We start from the raw sequence: 26,537 nt of genomic DNA, 5'->3' as shown, positions 1-26,537 counted from the left end.
AATGGTGAGAGTTGTAATCCAAAGTCATCTAGGGAACCAAGGTTGAGGAAAGGCTGATCTAGAGTGGTAGTGGGCTCTCTCTCACTGGGGTCTTCCAGCAGAAATTGGACTGGCATCTGATGGGGATTTGGATTTGCTTGATTAGTCTAGATGCCGTGTATGCCCCTCTTCAACTTGCTGATTCTCTGAATCAAACATCAGCCACGTGAGACATCAATATGAACGTGCATGTGTATATGAATCAGCTAATAGAATTTTTTAACATGTCTGATGAAATTATTCTTTAAGTTTTTTTAAAAAAATGGATATTAACCTAGCAGGAGAAGAGTTCTAGTCAAGTCTGCTCCTTACCATTCTTATTTTATATGTTCAGGGATTTCTTCTTTTGATGGGGACCATTCAAACATACATTTCCACCACCACATCTTACAGGTTCAACTGGTGCATTGTTGAACTATATATCTGAACCAGGACATCAAAATTATCTCCCAGTGAAATCAGTGAGACTTATCTCCCAGTCAGGCTGTATAGGATTTAACATTTTTGGTACAAATTACAGCATTATCAACATTTACTTCCCTTCTGCCCTTAGCACCCTTGCTGTTCCCAAAGTACAATGCCATGTGTGCAAGAATCCCTCATGTGTACACTTTTCTGTATTCCCTGTTTCCTGGAAAGCTGATTCCCACCCCCATCCCTAAAATAAGCCAGATGTCTCCTTAGCTGCCAAACCCAGGCAGTTCAAGATAGATGTTAAAGTCTGTCTTCCTGGCACTGAAGAGACTAATTGCATAGCCTAGGTGATGATCTTGGTTTCCCAGGAGAAGCAATCAAACTAAGCTCAAGGCAAGGAAAGAGAAAAAACACACACACTTGGTGGTTCTTTGTGTACTGAGAAGCAGAGCTGGCAGAAATTGTGGAAAAGGCGGAGGAAACTTTGAATCTTTGCCCTCTCTGTGGGCTCATAGATGCAGACACATAAATGTAGAGGCAGGTAAACATTTGCCGTTTGCGATACAGACCCCCCGAGTGGTGTGTATATGTATCTCCACACAAACATGCATCCATTTTGATTTGATAAAATCTTCATCAACATGAGAGATACTAGTCAAGCAACAGGTAAATTCGTATCCCACATATGACATAGTTTGGGGGAATAATTGTGACTCTTCCACTGACTACGGGCTGCAATAGATCTTTTGCAGGCTTCATGGCAGGATCATGCAAACGTGTGTTAATGCTTTCAAACCCTTTTGAAGCTGGGAATAGCTGTGAGAAGGGCTGGGCATTGTTGAGAAACCAGGTCTGTCTGCTTGTGTTGAAAGGACCACCCAGATAGATTTATATGGACCTAGCCCCAAGTGTGAGGATATGGTTATATTTAGTAATGTTAGACTTCCACCCTACATATCAGGAAATGGAGAGATCAAGAACAGCAACAATGGAGAGCATACATGCATCATGTGTTGGCAAGGGAGGTACAATGTATATCACAGTAGGTGTTTAAAGCAACAGGGTCAATGCAGAAAAGGGAGAGTTAACAGCCAAATCCTATGTAGCTTCAATTCGTTGCTGCTGCTGTTAGCTGCAAGTTGAGTGGAACTATCAGAACAGCAACCTGGTCGGGGGACTTGCACTTTCCTGTTGGTGCAAGGAAGGCAGCTGAGTCACTTTTCCCATTTTGCATGGGAAAATATAACATATTACGTTTATTAGATTAGAAACAACTTGGCAGGGAGAGAACGTTTTTTCACATTTCACAATAAAAGATGTTGAAGTCACTCACATTGATGTGTGTGTGCCTGTGTAAAAGACATTGCAAATTTGTTTTCATAGTGTGCAGATGACTGCAACATGTTTTTAAAAAGGGCAGGATGCACCAGTTCTGACCAGAGGCCCCATTCCTGATTTCCAGTGGTCTTCCACTCCACCCGACCTCACAGACTGGACTGGAGCCTCTTTGTTGTCTCTGAACTGCCACAATAGCTTCTCCCCTTGTCTCAAAGGGTTGTTTCCTCCTCCTCCTCTTCTTCTTGTGGTGTAGGCCATTAACGGAGACTGGAAGACTCCTGAGGGACAGGGTTAGCCAGCAGAGCACAATTGCTTCCTTTAAAGGGAAGCTGTCCAAAAATATTGCGGTTTAAGCATCAACTAACTGCATTACTTGCCAGGGATTTTCAAAGCCAAATTGGGCATCATCTGATGTCATCCCAAGAGCCTCTCCGCTGTCTTCATGGGCCTCCTGCCTGTTATATACGATTCACCAAGGTCACCTTCTCTTCTCCAGTGCTCCTCAACTTGTGGGAAAGGCCTTCAGTCCCGCGTGGTACAGTGCATGCACAAGGTCACAGGTCGCCATGGCAATGAATGCCCTGTCCTCTCCAAGCCTGCAGCCTACCGACAGTGTCACCAAGAGGCCTGTAACGAGAAGATCAATGTGAACACAATTACCTCACCAAGACTTGGTAAGTATGGCTGCATTTGTCACCCTAAAGAAACAAACTCCGAACCTAGCGACCATTCTCCAATGACTTTGTGTTGATGTGTAGAGTGTCAGAACAGGTATGGCTCAGCAGAGCTGCACAGCAGGGTTAAAAGCACCTCAGAGGATGGGCCATTTTGATCGGGAAGACTGCACCCCTCCCCTACTGATGCTATTCTGATTAAGCCCATCTCTGTCCCGCCAGCATTACTCCGACTGGAGCCCCTAACCCTGCTTAAAAGTGAACAAAAGCAGCAGGAGCTTCAATAGCGGCATGTTCTGTAACATCAAGTTTATTTTAGTTATTTTTTTATTTCACAATATTTATATGCCACTTGAAACCTCAAAGCAGTTTGCAAAAGGGGGGGGGGACAACGTTAATATCAGCAAAAAAAAAATCCCAGTTAAAAACAAATATTTAAAGCAGTCAAAAATTAAATAAAAAATAATAATAAATAGATTTTATATATATAATCAAAAATATAAAAAATATATAATTAATAAATAAATACATAATCCGCTATAAGCTAAAACCACATTAAAATACTGGGATAGCTTGTACATGTCTGGATAGACTTATTCAGCCACACCAAGTATATTTATATATTTATTTTATTTCACGTGTATATATGCACCACTTGATTGTAATAAAACCTCAAAGTAGTTTACAAAAATAATAAAACAATAAAAGTAGCCTTTTAAAAGCATTTGAAAGTGGCTATTCAGAACCTTCAAAAAAAGATGCCTGCCTGATGTTGCTGTTCGGCCTTGATTAAATGCAATTAACATGTCTAGGGGTTCCCCCTTCCCAAACAATGTCCATGGAAGGGAGGGGGAACCAGACTGGAAGCCACAGGCAAGGGGTGGTGAAGGTTCATATCTTTCCTTTCTTCCACTGCAGTCCTGATGAAACACCCCACCCCTGAAATCACTACTACTCCGAGGAGGAAAGCTTTTGTCTAATTGATCCTCCTGACACATGTGGATTCCCTCTTCTGTGAGAAGGAAACATTTGGCCTTAATTTGGAAAATGTCCACTTCAAATATTTCCCATGTATGATAAGTGGGAGGTCCCAGGGTATACAGTGCTCTGAACAAACATTTTTAAACGTGCCTGCTAATTGCGAGGGCTACAAACTTGTGTTTAAAAAAACAAAGCACACACACAAGTGAAAATGGAGGTTCCCAGGAAGTCAAGTACGGAAGTAAACACCCACCCTAGTTTGCCAGGTCTTAGCATGGTGCTCATGTGTGTATATCAGGAGTGAGCAACCTTTGGCTCGCTAGAAGTTGCTGGAGTACAACTCCCATCAGCCCTAGCAAGCATGGCCGATGGCCAGGAGTGATAGGAGAACGTCATTCAGCAACACCTGCAAGGCCAAAGATCTCCCACACCTGCTGTATATTATAAAGCTCTGAGAAGAGATTCAGCCAGGGCACCTCCTGCATCGCTGGTCTGTGCCACCACCTTCCTCCCAAATCAGTAAAGCGAGCCTCTATGTTCACCTGGCACCAGTAGCAGTGGTGGAAATATCTGGTGGAGGAGCAGCTTCAGACCTTCCAAACCTTAGACTCTGTCTAAGAGAGCCAGTGTGGTGTAGTGGTTAAGAGCGGTAGTCTCGTAATCTGGGGAACCTGGTTCGCGTCTCCGCTCCTCCACATGCAGCTGCTGGGTGACCTTGGGCCAGTCACACTTCTTTGAAGTCTCTTAGCCCCACTCACCTCACAGAGTGTTTGTTGTGGGGGAGGAAGGGAAAGGAGAATGTTAGCCGCTTTGAGACTCCTTAAAGGGAGTGAAAGGCGGGATATCAAATCCAAACTCTTCTTCTTCTTCTATATTTCATGAGAGCTATGGCAGCAGCACGGGGCCTGTGTGAAGTGGTTGAAGTTTCCCAGCAGCTATGACTTACTAGGCAGCCTTAGGCAAGCTACAGGGTGACCAGGTGGAGATGGGGGAGAAATGTGATCCAGCTGGTATTTAAAAGCAAATCTACCTAATTTTCTCTTTCCATAACAAGATGAGAACAGAAACGCTCCCATCCTTCAAAATTCACAATTCTCCTAATTTTCCCATGCACTTATCCAATCAAGTACTGTACAGTGGTACCTCGGTTTTCGAACGTAATCCGTTCCAGAAGACCATTTGAGTTCTGAAACTTTCAAAAACTGAAAACTCAATAGCTGACAGCCAGGCCTCAGGATCTTGCACTCAGTGGTAGCCGCATGGCATGTTCAACTTCCGAAGCATGTTCGAAAACCAAAGCATTTACGGCATTATTCGAAAACTGAAATGTTCATCAAAGGAGACGTTCAAAAACCGAGGTACCACTGTAATGTGTTCAAAAATGCACGTGGCAGTGAAAATTATGCAAAAAACTGCATTATATTAGGGAAAGTTGCTTTACAAGAATGTGTACAACGAGGAAAGCGCCACAATAAAATCCTGACAAATTTCCATGAGGGTTCTTTAATAAATGAATAAATAAATAAATCTCAAACAGATGTCAACTACTGAACTTAAGACTGGGACAAATAAGAGATACAGAAAGGATCAGCTGTGCCCAGCTATTCCTCTGCATGACTGTTAGCCCTAGTGCATGCAGGAGGCATCCACGCTCCAGAGCCTTGATCATTCTGGCCTGCCTTCCAAGTTTGTTGTAAAGTTTATTCAGGTGCTGTGTTTGAAGTTAATTTAAGCACACAGGGAAAACATGGCCCATAGTTCAGGCCCCAGTTAAAATGACTTTGGGTAAGAGCAGGTGTCAGCAAACTTTTTCAGCAGGGGGCCGGTCCACTGTCCCTCAGACTTTATGGGGGGCCGATCTACATTTTGAAAAAAACAATGAACGAATTCCTATGCCCTGCAAATAATCCCCACATGCATTTTAAATAAAAACACACGTTCTACTCGTGTAAAAACACACTGATTCCGGGACCGGCCACGGGCTGGATTTAGAAGGTGATTGGGCTGGATCCGGATCCCGGGCCTTAGTTTGCCTACCTAAGGGTAAGAGGGCTGGGAGGAAACCCTCAAAAACCGCTGCCAGTCAGAATACGAGGCTAGATGAGCTAATTGTCTGGGCTCCAGATAAGGCAGTTTTTATATGTTCATAAATACAGAGTATTGTGGGTTGTGTAAACCTTTCCCTGTGATCTCAGCCCCTTCCCCAGAAAACATTTTCTCTCTTTTTTCTCTCTCTCTTCCTCCCACCTCACATTATATTCCAAAAGCTGCTCTGACCTACAAGTGCACAGGCGACCAGTGGATGGTATACTGTCGCGTGATTCGGGAGAAAAATCTCTGCCAGGACATGAGGTGGTATCAGCGCTGTTGCCAGACCTGCAGAGACTTCTATGCAAGCAAGATGCAACTGAAAAGTTAATGACACCCGCCTTTTGCTCCTTTAGGGTATTACAGCTCCTATGTACTGCTTCATACAACATGTGTCATTAACTTATGGAACTGCCTGCCACAAGATAGTGGCAATAGCCACTTAGCTTAGATGGCTTTTTTTTTTTCTTTTAAGGATTAGACAAAATTCATGGGGGGGGGGGGAATAGGTCTGTCAATAGCTAAACAGCCATGACAGCAAAATGGAACCTCCCCCCCGCCAAATGCACAGAGGCAGTCTACCTCTGAATGCCAGGTGCTGGTGCCCAACAACAGGGGATGGCCATTTCCACCAGGCACCAGCTCCACCTGGCTGGCCACTGTTAAAATGTCAAAATGCTTGAATAGATGGACCTTGGCCCAGTGCAGCCAGGAAAAGTTGCAAGCTTGAGGGTAAGCTGCCTACCAGATCTTCAGCAAGCCACTCAGACTTGGTGGATTCCAACGCTTACCTAATAGGACTTGAAACTCCTTTTGCAGACCGGATGAACCAAAGCAATCCACGACTGAAAAAGAGAAAGAAAGAAAAATTCGTCTCCAAGCCGTTCCTAGAGATTTTTATGATGTTTTGACATTGCGACTCCCCACCCCCACCCCCCAGTAATATATAGATTATTTCCAGCCACTGGATGGCTTGCTACCATTTTCCTTTACTTAAAAAAAAAAAAGGAAAAGATTTGAAAAGTGATTAAATTGACTAAAGTTACATGTACCTCAACAGGGTAAGCCTCTGGCAAATAACTCAGTGTAGATAGAGACATTACTTAATGCTTCAGCCTTTGGCTTCTGCGTTCCATTCCCAGCCCGAAAGTGCGGGCGGAGGCCGGGTGGCTTGAAAGCAAGAACCATTAATGAAATGCTTAATTTTTTATTTTTTTAAAAAAAGAGGCATTGCTAGAAAAGCTCCTGAAAGCCAAACAGCAGTGGATGAACGCATCTGAAATCTCTGCAGAAAGCTCGCCACAGCTGCTGCCAGCATTCCACTGAGTATAATTTTAAAGGAGTGAAAAGAAGAAGAAAAACGAATCAAGGGCTGTCATTCCGCTTCCTCTCTGCCAACATATATTCTCTTTTGCCTTGTTTTTTTTATTAAGGTGCTTTATTTATCCAGTGCTGCAATACATAAATAGAAGACGACTGTAATGATCCCAGGAGACCCAGTTCAACTCAAAATGCTTCATAACTCTACAGTGGTAATCAAGTTCAATCGTGAAGTTTTCCATCAGACCAGTTTCAGTAGCCCAGCTGAGCTGCATAAAAACATGCCTGGCCCACTGCACCCACCACTGCAGCTGCATAATGAACCTTCACATGTGGCACAGAAATTTCAGTGGAAGGGTCAGCGCTAAGCACTGAAAGCAAGTTTTTATGTCTGACATGGGGAACCTGTGGCTCTCTGGAGGTTGGTGGACTCCAATCTCTATCAGTCTCAGTCATCAGGTCAGGGAAGGTAAGAGCTTTAGTCCAGTAACATCTGGAAAACCACAGGTTCCCATTCCTGTGCTGCCTATTATTTTGAAACGAGTCCGGACATCTGTGTGGCGATCACAGTATTAGAATTGATGTGTTGAATTTGGGGGACAGGGGTTAGGTTAGCAAGAAGAGGGGTTAAATCTTCTCGGCTTTGTTATTTTGGGAGAGAATCCTTACTTTATCTCTTCCTGGGCAGAAGGCACATCCCTGTTTCTCTTCTTCCACACCCACACTCCGGTTTGGACATCATTTATCATTTCTGATCTGGACCAATGGGGTAGTGCCACAGAGCTGCCTTCCCAACAGCGGCATTGATGTTACAGCTCACCTGGATGGTACAGAGGCAGGACAGGGCTGTGGGAAAGACCCAGCACAGCATCACCAGCACAGCCAATTTGGTTCTCCTACTGCGGTGCTGAACCTTGCTGCTGTCCCACCCCACCAGCCCTCACACTGTTCAGATAAGCAGCAGCGACACCACTGCTGGGAGGACAGCTCTACCCCACCGCCCCAGCCACTCCTGCATTCAGTGGTGGGAATCTTTTCTCCCTCTCTCTCCAAAGAAATAAAATGGAGTAGAAATGTCATTTCTGAGGGTTGCTGTGGAAGACCGATGCAGTTCAGACATTACCATTCACAGGTCTATGGCAAGCAGTGATGTAAGAAGAGAGAAGCATTGCCGCTTTCATGGGTGTGCTGATTTAAACATGCTCTGTTAAACAAAGCGCATTCAGGTCAGATGTTTGCATCTCCAGCCACAGTGCTAAAGATTAAGCTGTGAATCTCCACCTCAACACCTTCGCTACGGTGACAAGTAGGTAGCAAATGGGAGGCTCTGCTCCATGAAGCCACTCTGTCCTCTGCAACTCTGTTGACTGGACAGCCAAGTTCATATTAGGACATTCTGACACCCCTAATACAGAAATGGCCCCGAGTTGGAAATCAGAACTCACAAAGATCCCTGGATGTGCAGTCAGACATGCATTTTGTTTTTGTTTTTAAAAAAGTTCATCCTATGAAAAGACATTGAACTCAATCTACTACACAAATTGGTTTTTTTTAAAAAACAACCCCTCAGGCATGGCAGATGTCGGACAATGAACTGGGTTTTCCCGAGTACGGACCTGGGATCTTATCAAGATGAAAATAAAGATAATGGTGCTCGAAAATTCAGGACCAGCTTCTAACCCTTCTCAAGGCAGTGGGAATGTTTGGATCAAAAGGAGCTTATTCACTCGCTGAGCTCCATTGGTGCTAGCCTGCTTCTGTATTATCGGGTTGTTTGTGGGGCAGGGTTCTTTATTCTTTATTCTTTATACATATATTTACAGGCAGGGCTGCAATGGTGACTTGGCAGCCATATGCAAAGACACTGTGTAGTCTTGGTGGTGAGCCTAGTACATCTTTCCCCAACTGCCTACCCTCCTGTTGTTTTTGACTACAACTCCCATCAGCTGTGCTCCTATCAGTCCCCAGCATCATATGACTGTGCTGACTGGGGCTGATGGAAGTTGTAGTCTAAAACTTCCCTAAGATGGGGAAAGCTTACACATTTTGGATTGGATGCATTGCTAGACCTACTCAAGAGTACACCCACTGAAATGAATAGATAACTTAGGCACATTACTTTCAGTGGGCCTTCTCTGAGGTAGGCTAACATTGGCTACAACCCTTTGTTTCTTGTCTAGCTTATGGGAGATAACCTCAGATCTAATCCAGAGAGTTTGTGTTGGATTGGGACCAATTGGACATTGGCTGATTGATGGTGTACACAAGTCTCATTGGTGAGTGACTGTGGTAGGAACTCGCTCGGAGTTACTTCTGAATAAAGATGCTTAGGACTGCACTTTACTGGGAGACTTGGGTTCAAATCCCTCCTCGGCCTGGAAGCTCACTTGGTGGTCTTGGGGAAGTCAACCTAAACAGGGTTGTTGTGAGGTTACAATAAAACAACCTGACTTCCACTACTCTGCGAGCTTCCGAGACGAGGAATAGGTGATAAAGGTAATATATTCCACCACCACCACCCTGCAAAAAATAAAAATAAAAATTTGCCCAACTTTCTCTGGATTCTATCAAATTTCTGTACAGTGTAGCTACTAATTATCCAATCCAGTTTATCTTGTTGAGTTCACTTGGTGTTGTAGTAGTGCTTTAGGCCTGTTAAATGTCTTTATAGTGTTTCTTATTCTCCTCCTCAAGATCAATCATAGAAAGACATTCAGACTGCATTTCAGGCCTCTTTGCTGGTGTCTCCTAGATGTTATGGCTACATCTAGGAAACTGTTCATGAACGAACCAAACCAACATACTAAGGCAATCCCTGGTCAGATGCTTCTAGTAAAATGATCATCCCATCCTCATTCCGCTTCTGCTCTGTGAGATCAGCCCACCCCAGGCTGATAGGCTGCCTGTACCCTACGGAGTGCCAGTGTTGTGCCAGGGTTCCTTTCAGACCCCAACCCAGCAGTTCTGTGCTGTGAAAAAGTCTTGTTTGGGATGGAGTGGGTAGCAGGCTGGCCTTTGTGCTAAGAGGACTGGCAGAGAAGCTTCAACTCATTTCCATCACTTTGGCACTGGTCCGAATAGCCAGACCTCATCAGCTAGCTCACAGCATCATGGCTTAGGCTGCAATCAAAAGAGCCATGATCCTGCATGCTGAAGGTATCTTTTGCCTTGCACTATGAAATGCCAACCTTGCAGATAAAGAGACTGGGTTGTATGACTGAGAATTAGTTTAGATGGCTTTTTTTAAAAGGGTGTAGACAAATCCATGAGAGCTAGGGCCTAATTGGTGCTAGCAACAATTGCTAATGGAGCCTCTGTACACAGAAGCAGTGTACCTTTAAATATTTTGTGCTGGGGATAAACAACATGGAACGGGTAGCCCCTTCAAGGCACAGATGGTGTGCCTTCTTGGAGGATCACTGGAAACAGAACGCTAGGCTAGGTCTTCCTTTGACCCAACATGCCACTCTTACACTTATGCTGTATAGCAGGGATAGAGGACTTGTGGTTTACCCAGTGCAGTTGGACTCTATAATTTTCACCAGTCCCAGCCCAGCATGCCTAACAGGCAGGAAAGATGAGCAATTGAGTCTAGCAACATCTAGAGTGTCACGGGCATGGAAGCCAACTCCTAGTGGTTGAGGCCCCTTCAGTCCCCTCCAATAAAATATTAGAGGGGCTTAGTTGAACAGCAAATGGTTTGTGTGTGCTGTGTCATGTGATGGATTATGCAGGACGGGGCTTACCTGCCCCCCAATATTTTATTCAAGTTGGCACCCCTGGCCATGGGTTCCTACCATCCCTGCTGTACAGTGAATTAAATGCTTGAAACTGAGGGCAGTTTCCAAAACGGTTGCTGAGATGGTGCAAGGGTTTGTTCAAATAAAATTTGGTTTTGAAAAAGTCTGGTGGGCCATTGCAAGATCTGAAGCAAGGCTGAAGTTCACAACATTTTCTTCTTCACCTTCCATCTCCTAAACCAGTCCTATTGCCCATCTCCCCATTAAACGCACAGATCTTTTGTCATGTCATTGTGTTTTCCCTTGCACAACCATCTTCTAGCAGTGCAGCAAGTATGCCAGTAAGTGACTTTAATCCTATATTGGATGCAACCTGTTTTCGTGTTGTTGTTTTTTAATTTACCAAGTTTTCTTGGGAAAAGGAAAATCCAGATGGGGAGTACAGGCTGCCATTTTGATGCCAGCAATGTTGTGTGTACACTGCAATTAATATGGGTGCATGAGGAGCATCAATGCCACATCAAGCACCCGCATACAGTGGCTGTGGCTTCTTCATCTGTACTTACTGTGTAGGCACCTGTTGGTTTCAGTGTAGCTACAGCAACGCCTTTGGTTTGCTCCCTTTGAGCCCAGCCCTCTTGGATTACAAGGGTAGGAATCCCATTGTCTAAAATCCATTTTCTATGTGCTGCTTTTAAGTACTGTATATTTGTAATTGCACAAGTTGTCACATACGGAGTGTAGATTCTCATTATCATATGGTGCTATCTTTTTGTCTTTTGTCTATATGATTTTTTTAAACAAACAAACAAACACCATTGCAGTTGGATACTGATATTTTATTCTAATGCAAGGTAATAATACCGTGTTACGTTTTTCAATACCAAGTGCAAAAATGTGTGTGTGTGTATAGATATAGATATATTTCCCAGTAATTAATTTCCATATGAACTGTAGCCATTGGTAATATTTCTAATTCCTTGTCCCACCCTACTCTGGTGCTGTAAACAAATAATAATAATAATAATAATTCCAGTAAAGCTTACTGCAACAAATTGTAAATTAAAAGAGATCATTCCAATCTGGGGATTTTTTTTAAAGGTTCAACATGTATAAGATAATAACAGCAGCAATAACAACAATAATAAATGTATTTTTTCCATAATAATTGCAAGTCTTGCTTTTACCTGTATCATGCAGACCTGAGTTACTTCTGGATAGCTTGCTCTGTTGGCACCATGATCCTAAACTCATACTTGCTTTCTCTTGTGCAGAGTGAGTCAGTTCAACTGTATTTCCACCAGGCCAAAATTGTATTTAGCAGTGGCCTCATGGGCAGCCACAATTAAGGCTGCAGAATCCATAACCCACACAAGCCAATGGAACATGATGTGTTATGTGTCATCATTGGCAACATCTGAAAAAGCATGGACTAAATGGCCCTTTGACTGCTGCAGCCCCACCAGAATATCAGGAAATGAAATCACTTCCTCTGGGTCCTAGCCCCTCTCTACAGTCATACCTCATGTTGCGTCCGCTTCAGGTTGTGTGTTTTCATCTTGTGTCTCGCGGCAAGCTGGAAGTAGTGGAACAAGTTACTTCTGGGTTTTTATGCTCGTGCATGCACAGAAGCACTAAATCGCGGCGCGTGCAGACGTGGTGCTTCTGGATGCGAACGCTTCGAGTTGCGGACGTGCCTCCAGGACGGATTATGCCCGCAACTTGAGGTTCCACTGTAATTGTTATGATGGGGCTCAATTTGCCTGGGGAGTCAGTTGCCAACTGCCCCACAGGCTCAAGCCAGTGTGCTCTGCACATTAGTGGTTAGAGCATCTGCTTTGCATGCACAAGGTCCCAGGTTCAATCCCTGGCATCTCCAAGTAGGGCTGGGAGAGACCCTCTGCATGAAATGCTGGAGAGCCTCTGCCAGTCAGCATAGAGCTGGAGGGACCATTGGCCTGACTTGTTTTAGGTAGCTTCCTGTACTTTTATTGAGGCAGTAAAGTACAGTGAAGAATGTTGGTGCTGGCACAGCTGCAAGGCCCTTGTAAGAGCCAGAGCTGGACCAAAAGTGGGGCATGGGGAGTGGCAACACCCTGAAGAATATTACTGCTCAGGCCAAGAGAGACTGGAGATGACTCTTCTCCCACAAACCCAATGCTGCAATCAAACTGTATGTACTCAAAACTCTAGTTACCAACTGAGCACCAAGTGGCAACACTCAGAGCCAAAACAGACCACTGGAGAGGCTACGTGGGAACAGGGTAAAAGGTAAAGGGACCCCTGACCATTAGGTCCAGTCGTGGCCAACTCTGGGGTTGCAGCGCTCATCTCGCTTTATTGGCCAAGGGAGCTGGCATACAGCTTCTGGGTTATGTGGCCAGCATGACTAAGCTGCTTCTGGTGAACCAGAGCAGCGTACGGAAACGCCATTTACCTTCCCACCGGAGCGGTACCTATTTATCTACTTACACTTTGAGGTGCTTTCGAACTGCTAGGTTGGCAGGAGCAGGGACCGAGCAACGGGAGCTCACCCTGTCGTGGGGATTCGAACCGCCGACCTTCTGATCGGCAAGCCCTGGGCTCTGTGGTTTAACCCACAGCACCAGGGAACAGGGTACAAGTGCCAAATCAGCCCATCGAAGGCAGCCCTAGAAGCTTAGCTGACTATAAGCTCCACGGTACATTGACAAGTTTCACTGCTGGAGAACTACTGCTTTGCTCTTGGAGGTAGCAGCCAGAGACCATCAGTGGAAGAGGTGAGCTGTTCATCTGGCCTTCCTCCACAATTGCTAGAATTCCTCCTCTTGAGGAAGCCACCCTTTTTGCACCTTTGGTTGGCAAAGGGAAGCCTGCTCCAGTGCCCCATCTCACCTACGCAAATAGTCTGAGCATATTACACCAATCCTAGCCTGACTGCACTGGCTGCCAGTTAGTTTCCAGGCTCGATTCAAAGTGCTGGTTTCAACCTATAAATCCTTAAATGGATCAGGACTGCAATACCTCAAGAAAAGCCTCTCTCCATATGAACTTTCCCAGACCCTGCCATCTTCATCTGAGGGCTTTTTTCATATACTCCCTCCATGAGAGTTCCAGAGGGTGGCAACATGAGAACCTCTTTTGTGGTGGCTCCCCCTTTGTGGAATGCTTTCCCCAGGAAGGCTTGCCTGGCCCCTTCATTGCATATCTTTAGGTGCCAGACAAAAATGTTTCTCAATAACCAGGCCTTTGGCTGACTAAACATTCTATGACCTTTTCAATGTGTTTGTGGGAGGAGGGGCTATTGATTTGTTTATGGTTTTCGAATTACGTATCTTGTGTTATCATTTTGTATTTTTATGTTGTGAACCGCCCTGTGATCTTCGGATGAAGGGGGGTATACAAATTTTAATAATATTAATAATCTCCATTCCTCGGTCCAATGCTGCCTTCCCAGCACAAGGAGGCTTCCTGTTCTTGGAGGTATCCGAGGTACTAACCGAGGCAGCCTCCCATCGAGGTTATAAAATGGCAGCAAAACACAACAGGCCTTGTCCAAAGGTCGCTCTCTATTAACACATCATTAGCCTTGGAAGAGTCCATCATGCGCAGGAGCCAGATGAGATTGTAATTGTTGAACTCCCGAAACAACAAAAGGCCTGTGGGGGCTCCCTAGGAAGCCAAGAGGCATTGCATTAAGTTGGGAGGGTGAGAATTAATGCTGTAATAGGTTTGGCTGGAGGCATTGGAGACTTCTGCCAATAAACGCCCTCCTGTAATTCTGAGCTGCATCTACAGTGGGTCTGGCAGGTACAACCAGCATAGGATCGGATGATTTCCAAGGGACAACAGCCCCGTGTACCTTCCCTCTTGCTTCCAGCTCCCTTTGGAACAGTCTTCTATTGAGTTCATTGGGGACAGGCAAAACCAGACCATTACAGTGCTTCAAAAAACAGTGCCTGAATAAGAATCCCAGGGTGGCTGGGGTTTTTTGTTTTACTTTTTAGAGCACAGCAATCGCTCCTCAGTCCTCGGAGTCCACCTGTTCCCTCCACTCACTCTCAAGTCTTCAGAGAAGCTGACGGCTTTACCAGTCTCTTGAGAGTTTACCAGCAAGCCAGTCTGACTGTTTGTACATTAAGAGGTTTTCTCTGGATGGGAATTCCTTTCCAGCAAGCCAGATAATGGAACACCTTCTCATTTCAATCCCCAGAAATGCAGCTGAGCATTACCAGCCTCCTTAAAAACAAAACAAAAACCCTTAAGTCTAAAGCTCTTTAGAACTGCTCCCTTGGGTAGATGAATCAATCAAGGTTTTTTTAACCTGCAGATAAAAAATAAAGATGCTGGCATTTTAGCTTTGAGAGTGTGAACCAAAGCCACAAGTTCCCCTTGTGGCCAACAAGTCAAACAACCCACTGGGGGGAGAGCTGTGGCTTGGTGATAAACTATCTGCTTTGCCAGTAGTAAGTTCCAGGTTCAATCCCTGCCATCTCCAGGTTGGGCTGGGAGACACTCTCTGCCCGAAACCCTGCAGAGTAGTTGCCAGTCAGGGTAGACCAGGGGTGGAGAACCTCCAGGCTGGAGGCTAATCTTGGCCCACCAGTGAATCCAGTTTGGTCCACAAAGCCATTATCCTCAAAGCATGCCCATCTGCCCTGATGAGGTCTGGGAGGCCAGGATTTAATCCTGTGTTGGCTGTGTGCCATGTTCTAAGCAGAGAACAGTGTTGTGTAGTCAAGGCAATCCCTGCTCATCGACTGATGAGTGGTGATTAAAGCACTTCTCAAAAGCGCTGTTTGAAACAGTTCATGCGTTTCTCCTGAGAGGGGGCAAGAGAAGTGTACAAGCTGCTTCAAACAGCACTTTTGGGAAGTGATGTAAAGCAGTCCCCACACTCCCATTTCAACTGAAATGTTGAGTGCAAGGGCTGCCTTCAGGCACTTTGCAAAAGCACTGTTTGAAGCACACACACACCCATTCATTTAAAGGAGAAGGGGGTGGCTGCTTCAAATAGCACTTTTAATATTAGACAAGCACCATCTCTGTTGTCTTTTTTGCACCTACCACAGACCTTCCTCTTTCACTAAGCCTTTTGAAGGTTGTATCTGTAGTGGAATTGTCTTTAGATGTTTTTATTGTTTTATCTTTTGTGTGTTTAATGCCCTGGATTCTTTGGAGAGGAAGGAGTAAGAGGGGTCTAAGTTTAACTGATTGATTGACAACAACAACAGCAACAACATTATTATTAAAAGCCAATGACTTCAGTAGAGATCCTGTAAAAAGGTCTGTTTCCCATAGACAGTTAAGTCAGAAACAAGAAATCTAGTAGCTAGACAACCTACATTAATACTGGGTCCTAACCTTTGCCAGACAAACTTACTTGGAGGAGACTTTCCAGTTTTCTTTAGAAGGCATTTGTTATGCAGGCAGCAAAGCTGGAGTGCGAGCTGTCCCTTGGCCCAGCTCCGCCTGCATTTTCTTGAGCCACGCACATGTCTATATCATGGGACTCCAGGAATTTCCTCCAGCTCTCAGATGGAGAGTGGAAGCTGCTGGCGGGACAGAAGCACTCTGTCCAACAGACTTGCTCCATGACCTAAAAAAATGCACAGGTGGTTAACAAACTTCAGCCATTTCTCTCTCGCTCGCTTGCTGTTTTACAGCCTGCAAATTCATTTGCTTCCCCACACGTTTCTCCCTGGCAAAAACGCATAAGGTGCATCCAAGACAAGTCTACTTTCTTTTCCATGAATAATTGCAGTCGCCAGTTGCTCCAGCAGTAATTATTCAACTTTGAGGGTAATTAATACATGCTGTGCCTTGCAAAGCTGCCTTATACAGTACCCAGTCAAGACCATTGCTCCAACCAGCCTAACCCAGTGCTGATGAACAGCAGCTCTCTGGTGACCCGAGCAGAGATTTCCCTCAGCTCTGCTGTTAGAAATCCTTTTGTTGAGATGCCAGAGCCGCCTCATTCCTCTTTTTATCTAGCAGCGACATATCACAGCAAATTTCCCAAATGCTCTTGGGTCCTCTGCAGTCTCCTTCTGGAAGTACCCACTGCATCCTCCCTCCAAGCTTCAGGCTCTGTAATCTGACTGCAATGCCATACTTCTCTCAGAAGAGAAGTCTGGGGACGAAGGGAGAGAAAACCAGTTGCATCTCAAAAACCAGTTGCATGACTACTTCCCCATTCCTTGATTTTAATAGGGACACTACATCACTGCCCGTTAGCTACACTTCTTTGAACAGGGACAAGCATACTTATGAGATAACTTGCATTTGGTCACATGGCAACCGTCCTAATCTCTCATTTTGCAATGTTTGGTCTCAAACAATAATCAAATTATTACTGACAGTATAACTGAAAGTTCCAACAAAACAGGACTAATGATATGTGCGCACACATGTAGGTTTATTAGAAGTTGGGCTCAGCAAAGTAGGTTTATTAGAAGTTGGGCTCACCACCAACAATATGAATCAGTAGTTGTAAGACTGGGGTTTGGAGAAGAAGAGGCCCACTGAAATGGTCAGACCCATTTCTTTTGCTAAGCCAACAGCCTTACGTACGCAATTCTACTACATAACTTCTTTTGTTACGAAAACAAGGGGCAATTTGTTGCCAAAGAAATAGAGGGTGCTTCGAGGCAGGCAGCTCCTTCAGTCAATTCTTTTTCCTGTGTAAGCTGTGTGTGGAATTGCTGTTGACTTTCCACAGCCTAACCTGGTGATGCTAGGGGGTCTTTGCATGCAAATCATGCGCTCTACTGCCACAAGTCTCGAGTTTGGGCCCTGAGGGGAATTTGGAGATGGTGAGGTCAGGGAAATCAGCCAGGAGGCTGGCACCACCGCTTCCAGCATATGCTACCTCAGACTTCTTAGAACCCTATTTTGGCATTTAATGGTATATGAAGTTGTAAAATAAATAAACAAACCCACCTAATGGTAGGGCCAGCCCCAAGGACAGGCTATGTAGCACACAAAACTCTTGACTTCCAAAATCTCGTCACTTTGCAGCCGCCTTCAGCGAATGGTAGGACCACTTCTGCCAACACTCCCATTTCGGGTGGGGATTAGGTATTTCCTGGCCTCAGACTGTCTGAGCACCACACAGGCATCTTTTCTTGTGGCCCCTAATTACACAGATCCACCCTGACCCTATTTCGTCTCCTCAGCAGCAGCTGTACCAATTTGTGACCAGAATATATAGTGGAAAACAGGGCTTATTACATTCACAAGGAGCTTGTGAGGAGACATTTCGTTATAATCTATGGCAACAGCATCACCTGCTGACTAATTGTTAAATTGCTCCTTCAACGTTTTCATCCTGAGGGGAAATTTGCACCTTGCTTGAGGGAAATTTTCCCTTAAGATAAAGGATACTTGTCAAAAAGAAAATGAAGGATACTCATCACAAACATGGCAGTGAACTGGAATCACAACCAATACTTTGCCAAATTTTATGCCTTAAATAACCTGTTACTGAATAAGGCAAATAACTATTGTACCCAGAATCACTGAGTGGGATGAGATGTAAAAATTCCAGAATTTTGAAGCCAGGGGGGAAGGGTTTGTATTTTCCCCTCCTATCTGTTCTCGAGGGGGCGATTTTAAAAATGCAACCATTACTTCCTTATCAAGCCTAAACTTATCTTTCTGTTTTAACAACGTGAAATGCATCATATCTATGTTAGTTGTTAATAACAACAACAACCAAATATTAAATGTAAATATTTAATATTTGGTTGTTGCGTGGCGAAACCCCTCCCCACAAGAAATGAAGACACAGGACTCGTTATTTAAGGTTAATGGGCATAAAAAGGCCACAACTTTATTGATTACAGGAATTGGGAGGTATTGGCCTTAGGCATTGGCTCTTATCGACTACCCGGCATGGTGACCGGGAGGGGTTATCCACAAGCCATGAGAGTCCTGTTGAAGTACGCCAACTAGGATCCCACGGGTGTCACCGTTCGGGGGCGTGCCGGAGGCCCTTACCTCCCTAGGTTTCGGACAAGGCAACGCCCCCCGGAGTCCTCTACCAGACTACCCCTTTCATTGGGGGAAGGTGATGGCGCTTCCTTCCCCCCCTTCATTTGCATAACAATTACCCCTGCCAATGCCTAACCGCCAATACCGAAGTTGTGACGATTGCTACGAGGTAGGCGAAAAAACCAAAAGGCTAAAAGTGCGCCAAGTTGGAAAAATTCCTACCAGGCCCCTTGCGGCGACCAACCGTAATTTCGAAGCTAGCTAGACCTAAAGGGTGGGTGGGATGGGAAAAATCCGGGCAGCCGGAACGGGGGCAAAGAGGGCGGTCCCCGGGTGCCCCGGCCTTAAATGGGGCCAGGCCACGCCTCCCCAGCCTGCCGATTGGCGGGCTGGGTCTCAGGCACGCCCGGGGATTCCCTCTTCTCCCGGGGGCTAACTCCGCCCCCACGCGCGTGGGAAAGGGGATGGCCCGCAACACCCCCTCCTCTCGAGCTCGGAAGTGGCTTTGTTGTTATTATTATTATTAATTAAATTTGTATACTGCCCTTCATCCACAGATTTCAGGGTGGTTCGTAACATAAAAATACAGAATAAAACCACAAGGTGCACAATAAAAACAAGAACAAAAATAAATGAAACAATAACCTCCGCTTAAAATGACATAGAGTCTATGTCATAGACTCTCAATCAGCTAAAGGCCTGGTTGAAGAGGAACATTTTCGCCTGGTGTCTAAAAGTGTACAATGAAGGCGACAGCTGAACCTCCCTGGGGAGAGCATTTCCGCGAACAGGGAGCCACTGCAGAAAAGGCCCATTTTTCATGGAGGAGGCACCCAAAGAAGGGCCTCAGGTGGTGAATGCAGAGTCCGTGTCCTTGTTGGGTCAGCAAGCAGGACGTGTGAGCAGCAGTGCACTTGTGATACCCGTCTAATGGCATTCCTCCAGCAATGGAAGTAGAACATAGCCCCCGTTGGCTAGTAGTCATTCATAGCCTCATCTGCCATGAATCTTGGACTTCAACTCCCAGCAACACCCAGAGGGCCTCAGGCTCTCCATTCCATTCCTGACCTCAAGATTACTATCTATACTTTAATATGAGTGCCATAGAATATCCAACTATAGATAAAGAAATACAAGGAGGAGGACATCTGACATTGAATCTGCTCCCCCAAGGGATAGCCCCACTGATCCTCTGCGACCAATTCCAGTCAGGCTGGCAGACTGCAGTTCTAAACACCCTCCAGAAACTGGGTTTTGCCCCTCAAGCCCTACTAAGTCTGGGCTTGGGCCAGGCAAAAGCCACACTCAGGCAAAGAAGGAAGAGGACATCGGTAGGGTGTATCTGGTTTGCTTGCACAAGTCCAATCCCTGGCATCAGGTAGGGCTGGGAAAGACCTCTGTTGATAGCCAATGTGGTGGCCTCCAGATGCTGTTGGACTGCAATTTCCATCAGCCCTGATCATTTGTTTATGGTATCTCGGACTGATGGGAGTTGTAGTCCAATGACATCTGGAGGCTTCCACCACACTGGCTACCCCTTGTGTAGACAATGCTAACTTGGTATAAGGAAGCTTCATATGTTCTTCTAAGTACAGCAAGAGATGGCAAGCCTGTTGTCCCAATAGACCAGTGTTTCCCAAACTTCAACCTCCAGCTGTTTTTGGAATACAACTCCCACCATCCCTAGCTAGCAAGAATTGATGGGAATTGTAGTCCAAAAGCAGCTGGAGACTGAAAGCATTTGCAGATGACTTGGTATTAACATTACAGGAGCCAGCCTCTAGTACTAAAAGAGCGTTAGAATTAATTTCTGACTTTGGTCGGGTGGCGGGATTCAAGCTGAATAAACAAAAAACTAAAGTTTTAGCAAAAAACTTGACAACTACTGAAATAGAGGAGTTCAGAAAAGAAACAGAACTAAATGTGGTTAAAAAAGTAAAGTACTTAGGGGTGCACCTGACCTCCAAAAATTTGAATTTGTTTAAGGACAATTATGAGAAATGTTGGTCAGAGATCAAAAGAGACTTGGAAACATGGTCAAGACTGAAACTTTCCTTGTTGGGCAGAATAGCTGCTATAAAGATGAATGTATTGCCGAAAATGCTATTTTTGTTTCAGGCCCTCCAGATCGTGGATAAGGTGGAATGCTTTGGAAAATGGCAGAGGGATATATCTAAATTTGTCTGGCAGGGCAAAAAGCCCCGAATAAAGTTTAAAATACTAACAGATGCGAAAGAAAGAGGGGGGTTTGCCCTGCCGGACTTGAAGTTATATTATGAATCTGCAGCCCTCTGCTGGTTGAAGGATTGGATTTTGTTGGAGAACACCGATGTCCTCGACCTGGAGGGATTTGATAATGCTTTTGGGTGGCATGCATATTTGTGGTATGACAAGGTTAAAGTTCATAAATTGTTCAAAAACCATATTGTCAGAAGGGCAATTTTTATGGTCTGGTCAAAATATAAAGACTTATTGGAGAGTAAAACTCCGAGGTGGCTCTCACCGATGGAGGCCAAAGCACGTAAAAGACTCAATATGGAGGCCCACTGGCCTAAATATTGGGAAATAATTGAAAAAATTGGAGATAAATGGAGGTTGCAGAGTATGGAAAAGTTAAAAAACAAGGTGCGAGATTGGTTGCATTATGCTCAAATTCAGGAAGTTTTTAAAGCGGACAAAAAAGTGGGTTTCCAGGAGGAAAAATCGAAACTAGAGACAGAGTTGCTTGAGCCAAAATCTAAGCTAATTTCGAGCATGTACAACTTGCTGCTTAAATGGAATACACAGGATGAGATTGTTGAATCCTCTATGATAAAGTGGGCGCAGGACTTGGGGCACAACATTATGTTTGAAGACTGGGAAAGGTTATGGAACACCGGAATGAAATTCACGGCATGTAGTGCCTTGAAGGAAAATATTATGAAAATGACATACCGGTGGTACATGACCCCAGTCAAGCTTGCAAAGATATATCACCTGTCTGATAATAAATGTTGGAAATGTAAAGAAGAGGAAGGGACATTTCTACACCTCTGGTGGACCTGCCCGAAGGTGAAGGCCTTCTGGGAGATGATACATAATGAACTAAAAAAGGTGCTTAGATTTACCGTACCCAAGAAACCGGAGGCCTTCCTCTTGGGCATGGTAGACCAGAGGGTGGCCAAGAAAGATAGAACTTTCTTTATGTACGCTACTACAGCAGCAAGGATCTTGATGGCAAAGCACTGGAAGACACAAAATCTACCCACACTGGAAGAATGGCAGACGCAGCTGATGGACTATATGGAACTGGCTGAAATGACTGGCAGAATTCGAGACTCGGGAGAAGAAGAAACGGAGGAAGTTTGGGAAAAATTTAAGGACTATTTGAAAAAGCATTATAAGTTGTATGAATGTTAAAAAAATGCTCCTTTCTAGGAAAGTACAGCTTCAGTATCGGTAAATTTTTGAATTGGTAAATAAGGCACAACAAGATAGAAGTGGTGTAATGAAATAATTTTATTGTGTTGAAATTAAAAATTAATGGATTTGGATTGAAATGCTTAGAGACCAGATATCACGATAAAATGGAAGATATATTATTATGTTTAAAATAAGTCAACAAATTGCTGAGGTTTTGGACTTACAGAGAATGCAGTGCTCGGAAGACGGGGGGAGCCCATTAGATTTATGGAAATATGTTTTTGCAATTTGAATTTTGTATATTATAAACCTAATAAAAATTATATTAAAAAAAAACAAAAGCAGCTGGAGACGCAAGTTTGGGAAACACAGCATTAGACAAAGCAAAATATTAAAAATTGCAAAAAACCCAACCATACGCTAAGTGCCAGAGGTTACCAGCACAAAAGGATTATAAAAAGACCTCCCTTTCACTGGCCACCTTTGAGTTCTGAAAATGCCTTGACTCTTTGCCATTGATCTCGTTAAGAGGGATTCCCACATGGCCAACTATGATGAAAAAGACAACCTGCCATCTCACTAGGCTCTGCTTTTTATTAATCCCAGATTAGGAATCACGTCGAAAGTAATAATCGCTCAAACGATTTATGGGTTGCAATATCTAATTGTGCAAGTACTGGACAAAGCTTTCAAGTTGGATGCCAATTTGAACAGCTGCAGCCTGAGCCTTGGCTGGAGAACACCCAAGTGTTTTTAGAATGATATATGCAAAACAAAGGGAAGTCCAGTCTAGGGCTCTGGAGAATTATCATTATAACAGTTATATATAGGGAGGCAGGACAAATCTGACTGGGTTTGGATTTAAAGGCAAGCCCACTTAATTTGTACTTTCCAGAATAATACACAAACCAAAATGCAGCCATCCTTCAAAATTCACACTTCAAATTTTGCGAGGCAGTTCTTTAGTCAAGTAAAGTGTGCAAAAAATCATATACCAGGGTAAAGTGTGCATACAAGTGAAAACAGCATACAAAAATGCATTATACAATGGGAAATTGTTTTGTGAATATTACACAAAATTGCATACAAGAATGTGTATATTAGGAGAAATTTGCACTAAAATGCTGGTGCCTTTTCCATGTGGACTTAAAAAACAATAGCAGCAAAGCGATGCGGAAATGTGAAGAACTGAATTCAATATTGGAAAAGTGAGAAACAGAGAGAAACAGAGACTGACAGATTCGTCTACCTTTTATCCTGCTTCATCCTCGTGACAATTATGTTTTCGTTTATTTTAAATACTGGTGAACTGCTAGACGTTTAGAAGTATCATAGAACATCATACAACAAAGCAGGTAATATAAGGTTCCAAAAATGGAGACAAGTTCCTATCAGTGAATAGACTTGCTCATCTAGTAAGGCCTGGGTAAATTTTTTAAGGTGTATGAATAGGATGAAAACTATGCCTGTCTAATTTTGAGAGAAGATGTGCTCCACAGAGCAGCTGCACTAAAGGTTTAGTCTGAAAAGTCACACATCGTATTGTATTTTTGTCAAGTTGCCTTGAGACTTTTTATTGTAACAAGCAACTGATGAAATGAAATCTAATGAAATGAATAACAACAACAACAACAACAACAACAACAACAACAACAACAACTTGGGTCCCAAATCAAACTGAGTCCCAAGTTTGTTTAGAGTCATGCCTGCTTTGGCCCAAAACCACACACATGTGATAACACATGTGAGGCTGTCAGTAATTTTGTCACATACAAAATTCTCCATCCAAGGAACATCTTATTAAAACTCAGAGAAAGAAAGAAAGAAAGAAAGAAAGAAAGAAAGAAAGAAAGAAAGAAAGAAAGAAAGAAAGAAAGAAAGAAAGAAAGAAAGAAAGAAAGAAAGAAAGAAAGAAAGAAAATGCCAAGGTAAACAGACCGGTGCCAAATTTACATACCTCGCTCAAATCAGCTTCTCCCCAGGCAGTGATGTTGCGATAGCTGGAATTAATTCACCGCGGAGGAACACACATATCCCCTGTGTAGAAGGTTAGATTGCAAGGTCTTTGGGGCAAAGATCTTTCAACTTGCATGTTTAAGCGCCTTGCCCATGAATGTTGCTCTATTAAAAAAAGAAAGATTTCAAGAGAGGAAAGACAGAAAAGCCTATTTAATCCTTTGCCAACCTGGTGTCATCCAGATGTTTTGGATTACAACTCCCATTAGCCCCAGACAGCACGCAGACCCAGTTGGGATCCAGAACATCTGGAGGGCACTGGGTTGGCAAAGGCTGGTCTAATGCATGCCATATTGTTTGATCCAGACCAAAGTCATGGGCAATCCACAATCAGTTCCAAAACAACAGGGTGTTGTTCTCCAGCTCTGTGCCTGAAGTCTGCTGCTAAAACCTGAATTGTTCTTTTGATCAGCAAAAGACTCCTAATAGCCTGGCCAATTGCGTGGTCCAACAATGGCAGAGGCCAAGGAGAACCCAGTTTTACCAAGCCAAGGGCCCATTAGGCCAGCACTCCATTCTCACAGTGGCCAAGCAGATGTCTCTTCAGAAGCTCACCAGCAGAACCAGGGACTCCCAGAGGGTTTATGGGGCCTGGGGCATGTGCAACTTGGAGTTCCCCTACAAAAACTCAAGAATGTGTGTACAAAGGGAGGCATGTGAAAATTATTGCTTGCATGGAATTATTGCTTGCAAGAAGCAGAAATCTCACATGCAGCTCTTGGAAAAAGGAGGGCTATTCCCTGGCTAGAGCTGGCACAGTTTACATCAGAGACAAGCTGGAAGAACATAGTAAACGTGTACAATGGTACCTCTGGTTACATACTTAATTTGTTCCGGAGGTCCATTCTTAACCTGAAACTGTTCTTATCCTGAAGCACCACTTTAGCTAATGGGGCCTCCTGCTGCTGCCGCGCGATTTCTGTTCTCATCCTGAAGCAAAGTTCTTAACCCGAGGTACTATTTATGGGTTAGCGGAGTCTGTACTGTATCAAACATATGCGCCAAAATTAGAAAGCAAGGAACAAAATTAAGTTAGAAACACTTTCTGTGTCTAGGTGCATGCAACAGGAATTGCAGGTCTAAGCAAAGTCTTCCTTGTCTTCACTGATGCAAAGTGAAGATATCAAAAGGGAAGATATCAAAGGGAAGATATCAAAGGGAAGATATCAAAATATTCCTAGAAACAAGAGATTCTGCAGATGTTCTATGAATGTCCCGGACACTGTAGAGCATATTCTCTTTCATTGCCCATTGTACAGTACGCTCCGTCAACGCGTGCTGTCCCCTCTCTCGGGTGGTCTGGAACCCCAGCAAGGTGAATGTGTGGGACTCTATCTATCCGACGTTGACCAAAGGGTAACGGCGGGGGTAGCCGAGTTTTTGGTAGCAGTCCTCCAAGGAGCAGGTTAACAAAGAAAACCATTGACTCTATATGTATATATATATATATGTATGTAGCCAACTGCTGCCCTTTTATATATATTTCAAGGCCTTTATATGTTATTTTCTCTTTTATGGTTTTATTCGCATAATGCCTAATAAAGGTTTGATAAGTAAGTAAGACTTGAGAGCCAGTGCAGTGTAGTGGTTAGAGTGCTGACCTACGACCTAGGAGCCCTGGGTTCAAATCCCCTGCCTTCCACCAGCAATATGGAGAGAATGATACTGGACTATTTTACAGCCTTGTTGCAAATTTACTAAGCTGATTTTAGGCCTAGGGCTTGGAAAGACCCTGGGGGTTCAGACCTGCATGACCTCACCTAGTCGCTGTCTCCCAGCCTTACCTACCTACCCCGCAGGGTTGTTGTGAGGCTAAAACGGGGAAGGGGAGGAAAAACAAGGGCACCCCCTTGAACTCTTTGGAGGAGGTAAAGGTAACGGGATCCCTGACCATTAGGTCCAGTCGTGACCGACTCTGGGGTTGTGGCACTCATCTCGCTTTATTGGCCGAGGGAGCCAGTGTACAGCTTCTGAGTCATGTGGCCAGCATGACTAAGCCGCTTCTGGCGAACCAGAGCAGCACACAGAAACACTGTTTCCCTTCCTACCAGAGCGGTACCTATTTATCTACTTGCACGTTGACGTGCTTTTGAACTGTTAGGAAGGCAGGAGCTGGGACCGAGCAACAGGAGCTCACCCCGTCGTGGGGATTTGAACCGCCGACGTTCTGATCAGCAAGTCCTAGGCTCTGTGGTTTAACCCACAGCGCCACCCATGTCCCATCTTTGGAGGAGAGGGTGGTATAAAAATGCAGCAAATAAACAAGGCTGCATCCCCTGTTCCTAGGAATCTGGCTGCAACAATTACCTCATATTCATGACAGCAATTATGAAGCGGCCTTCATACGAGGCCCCAGCAAGCTCAAGGCCCCTGCTACTGCTGCTAGAGAACTGCCTTTCCCCACACCTTCCAATATCTATGGGGAGCAAAGAAAGAAGGGGGTTAAAAAACAAACAAACAAGGCTGCTGTTCCTTTAAGGCCAACGCGCGCTTCCCTCCTCCGCCTCCTGAGGCACGTTCCTGCGCTGACCTCTCCGCCGAACTTGACTTC

At 44.5% G+C, this 26,537-nt stretch overlaps 1 protein-coding gene and 1 long non-coding RNA gene across 4 annotated transcripts in view; one reads left to right on the top strand and one right to left on the bottom strand.

Annotated features, from left to right (window-relative positions):
* ADAMTS17 (ADAM metallopeptidase with thrombospondin type 1 motif 17) overlaps positions 1 to 8,404 on the top strand; it is a 182,982-nt gene extending 174,578 nt beyond the window's left edge. For both annotated transcript variants that reach the window (XM_081888428.1, XM_081888427.1), the window contains 2 exons: positions 2,288 to 2,465; positions 5,714 to 8,404. In XM_081888428.1, coding sequence (XP_081744554.1) covers positions 2,288 to 2,465; positions 5,714 to 5,865 — 330 coding nt within the window. In that variant the 3' untranslated portion in view covers positions 5,866 to 8,404. The remainder of the gene's footprint in view (positions 1 to 2,287; positions 2,466 to 5,713) is intronic.
* LOC309356947 lies at positions 2,282 to 26,504 on the bottom strand. Of its 2 annotated transcripts, XR_014162950.1 has the most exons (5): positions 26,294 to 26,504; positions 23,928 to 24,091; positions 12,117 to 12,170; positions 6,326 to 6,379; positions 2,282 to 2,418 (listed from the first exon to the last, which is right to left on the bottom strand). It is a non-coding gene; the product is annotated as an uncharacterized lncRNA (long non-coding RNA). The 2 variants fall into 2 exon arrangements; XR_014162951.1 differs by lacking the exon at positions 12,117 to 12,170 and having other exon boundaries at positions 26,294 to 26,502.
* Between the last annotated feature and the right edge of the window lie 33 nt (positions 26,505 to 26,537).

Source organism: Podarcis melisellensis (assembly GCF_964234715.1).
Source record: "Podarcis melisellensis genome assembly, chromosome: 14".
NCBI lineage: Eukaryota > Metazoa > Chordata > Lepidosauria > Squamata > Lacertidae > Podarcis > Podarcis melisellensis.
The sequence above is the reverse complement of the archived record's forward strand: the minus strand, read 5'-3'. Positions and strand labels throughout refer to the sequence as shown.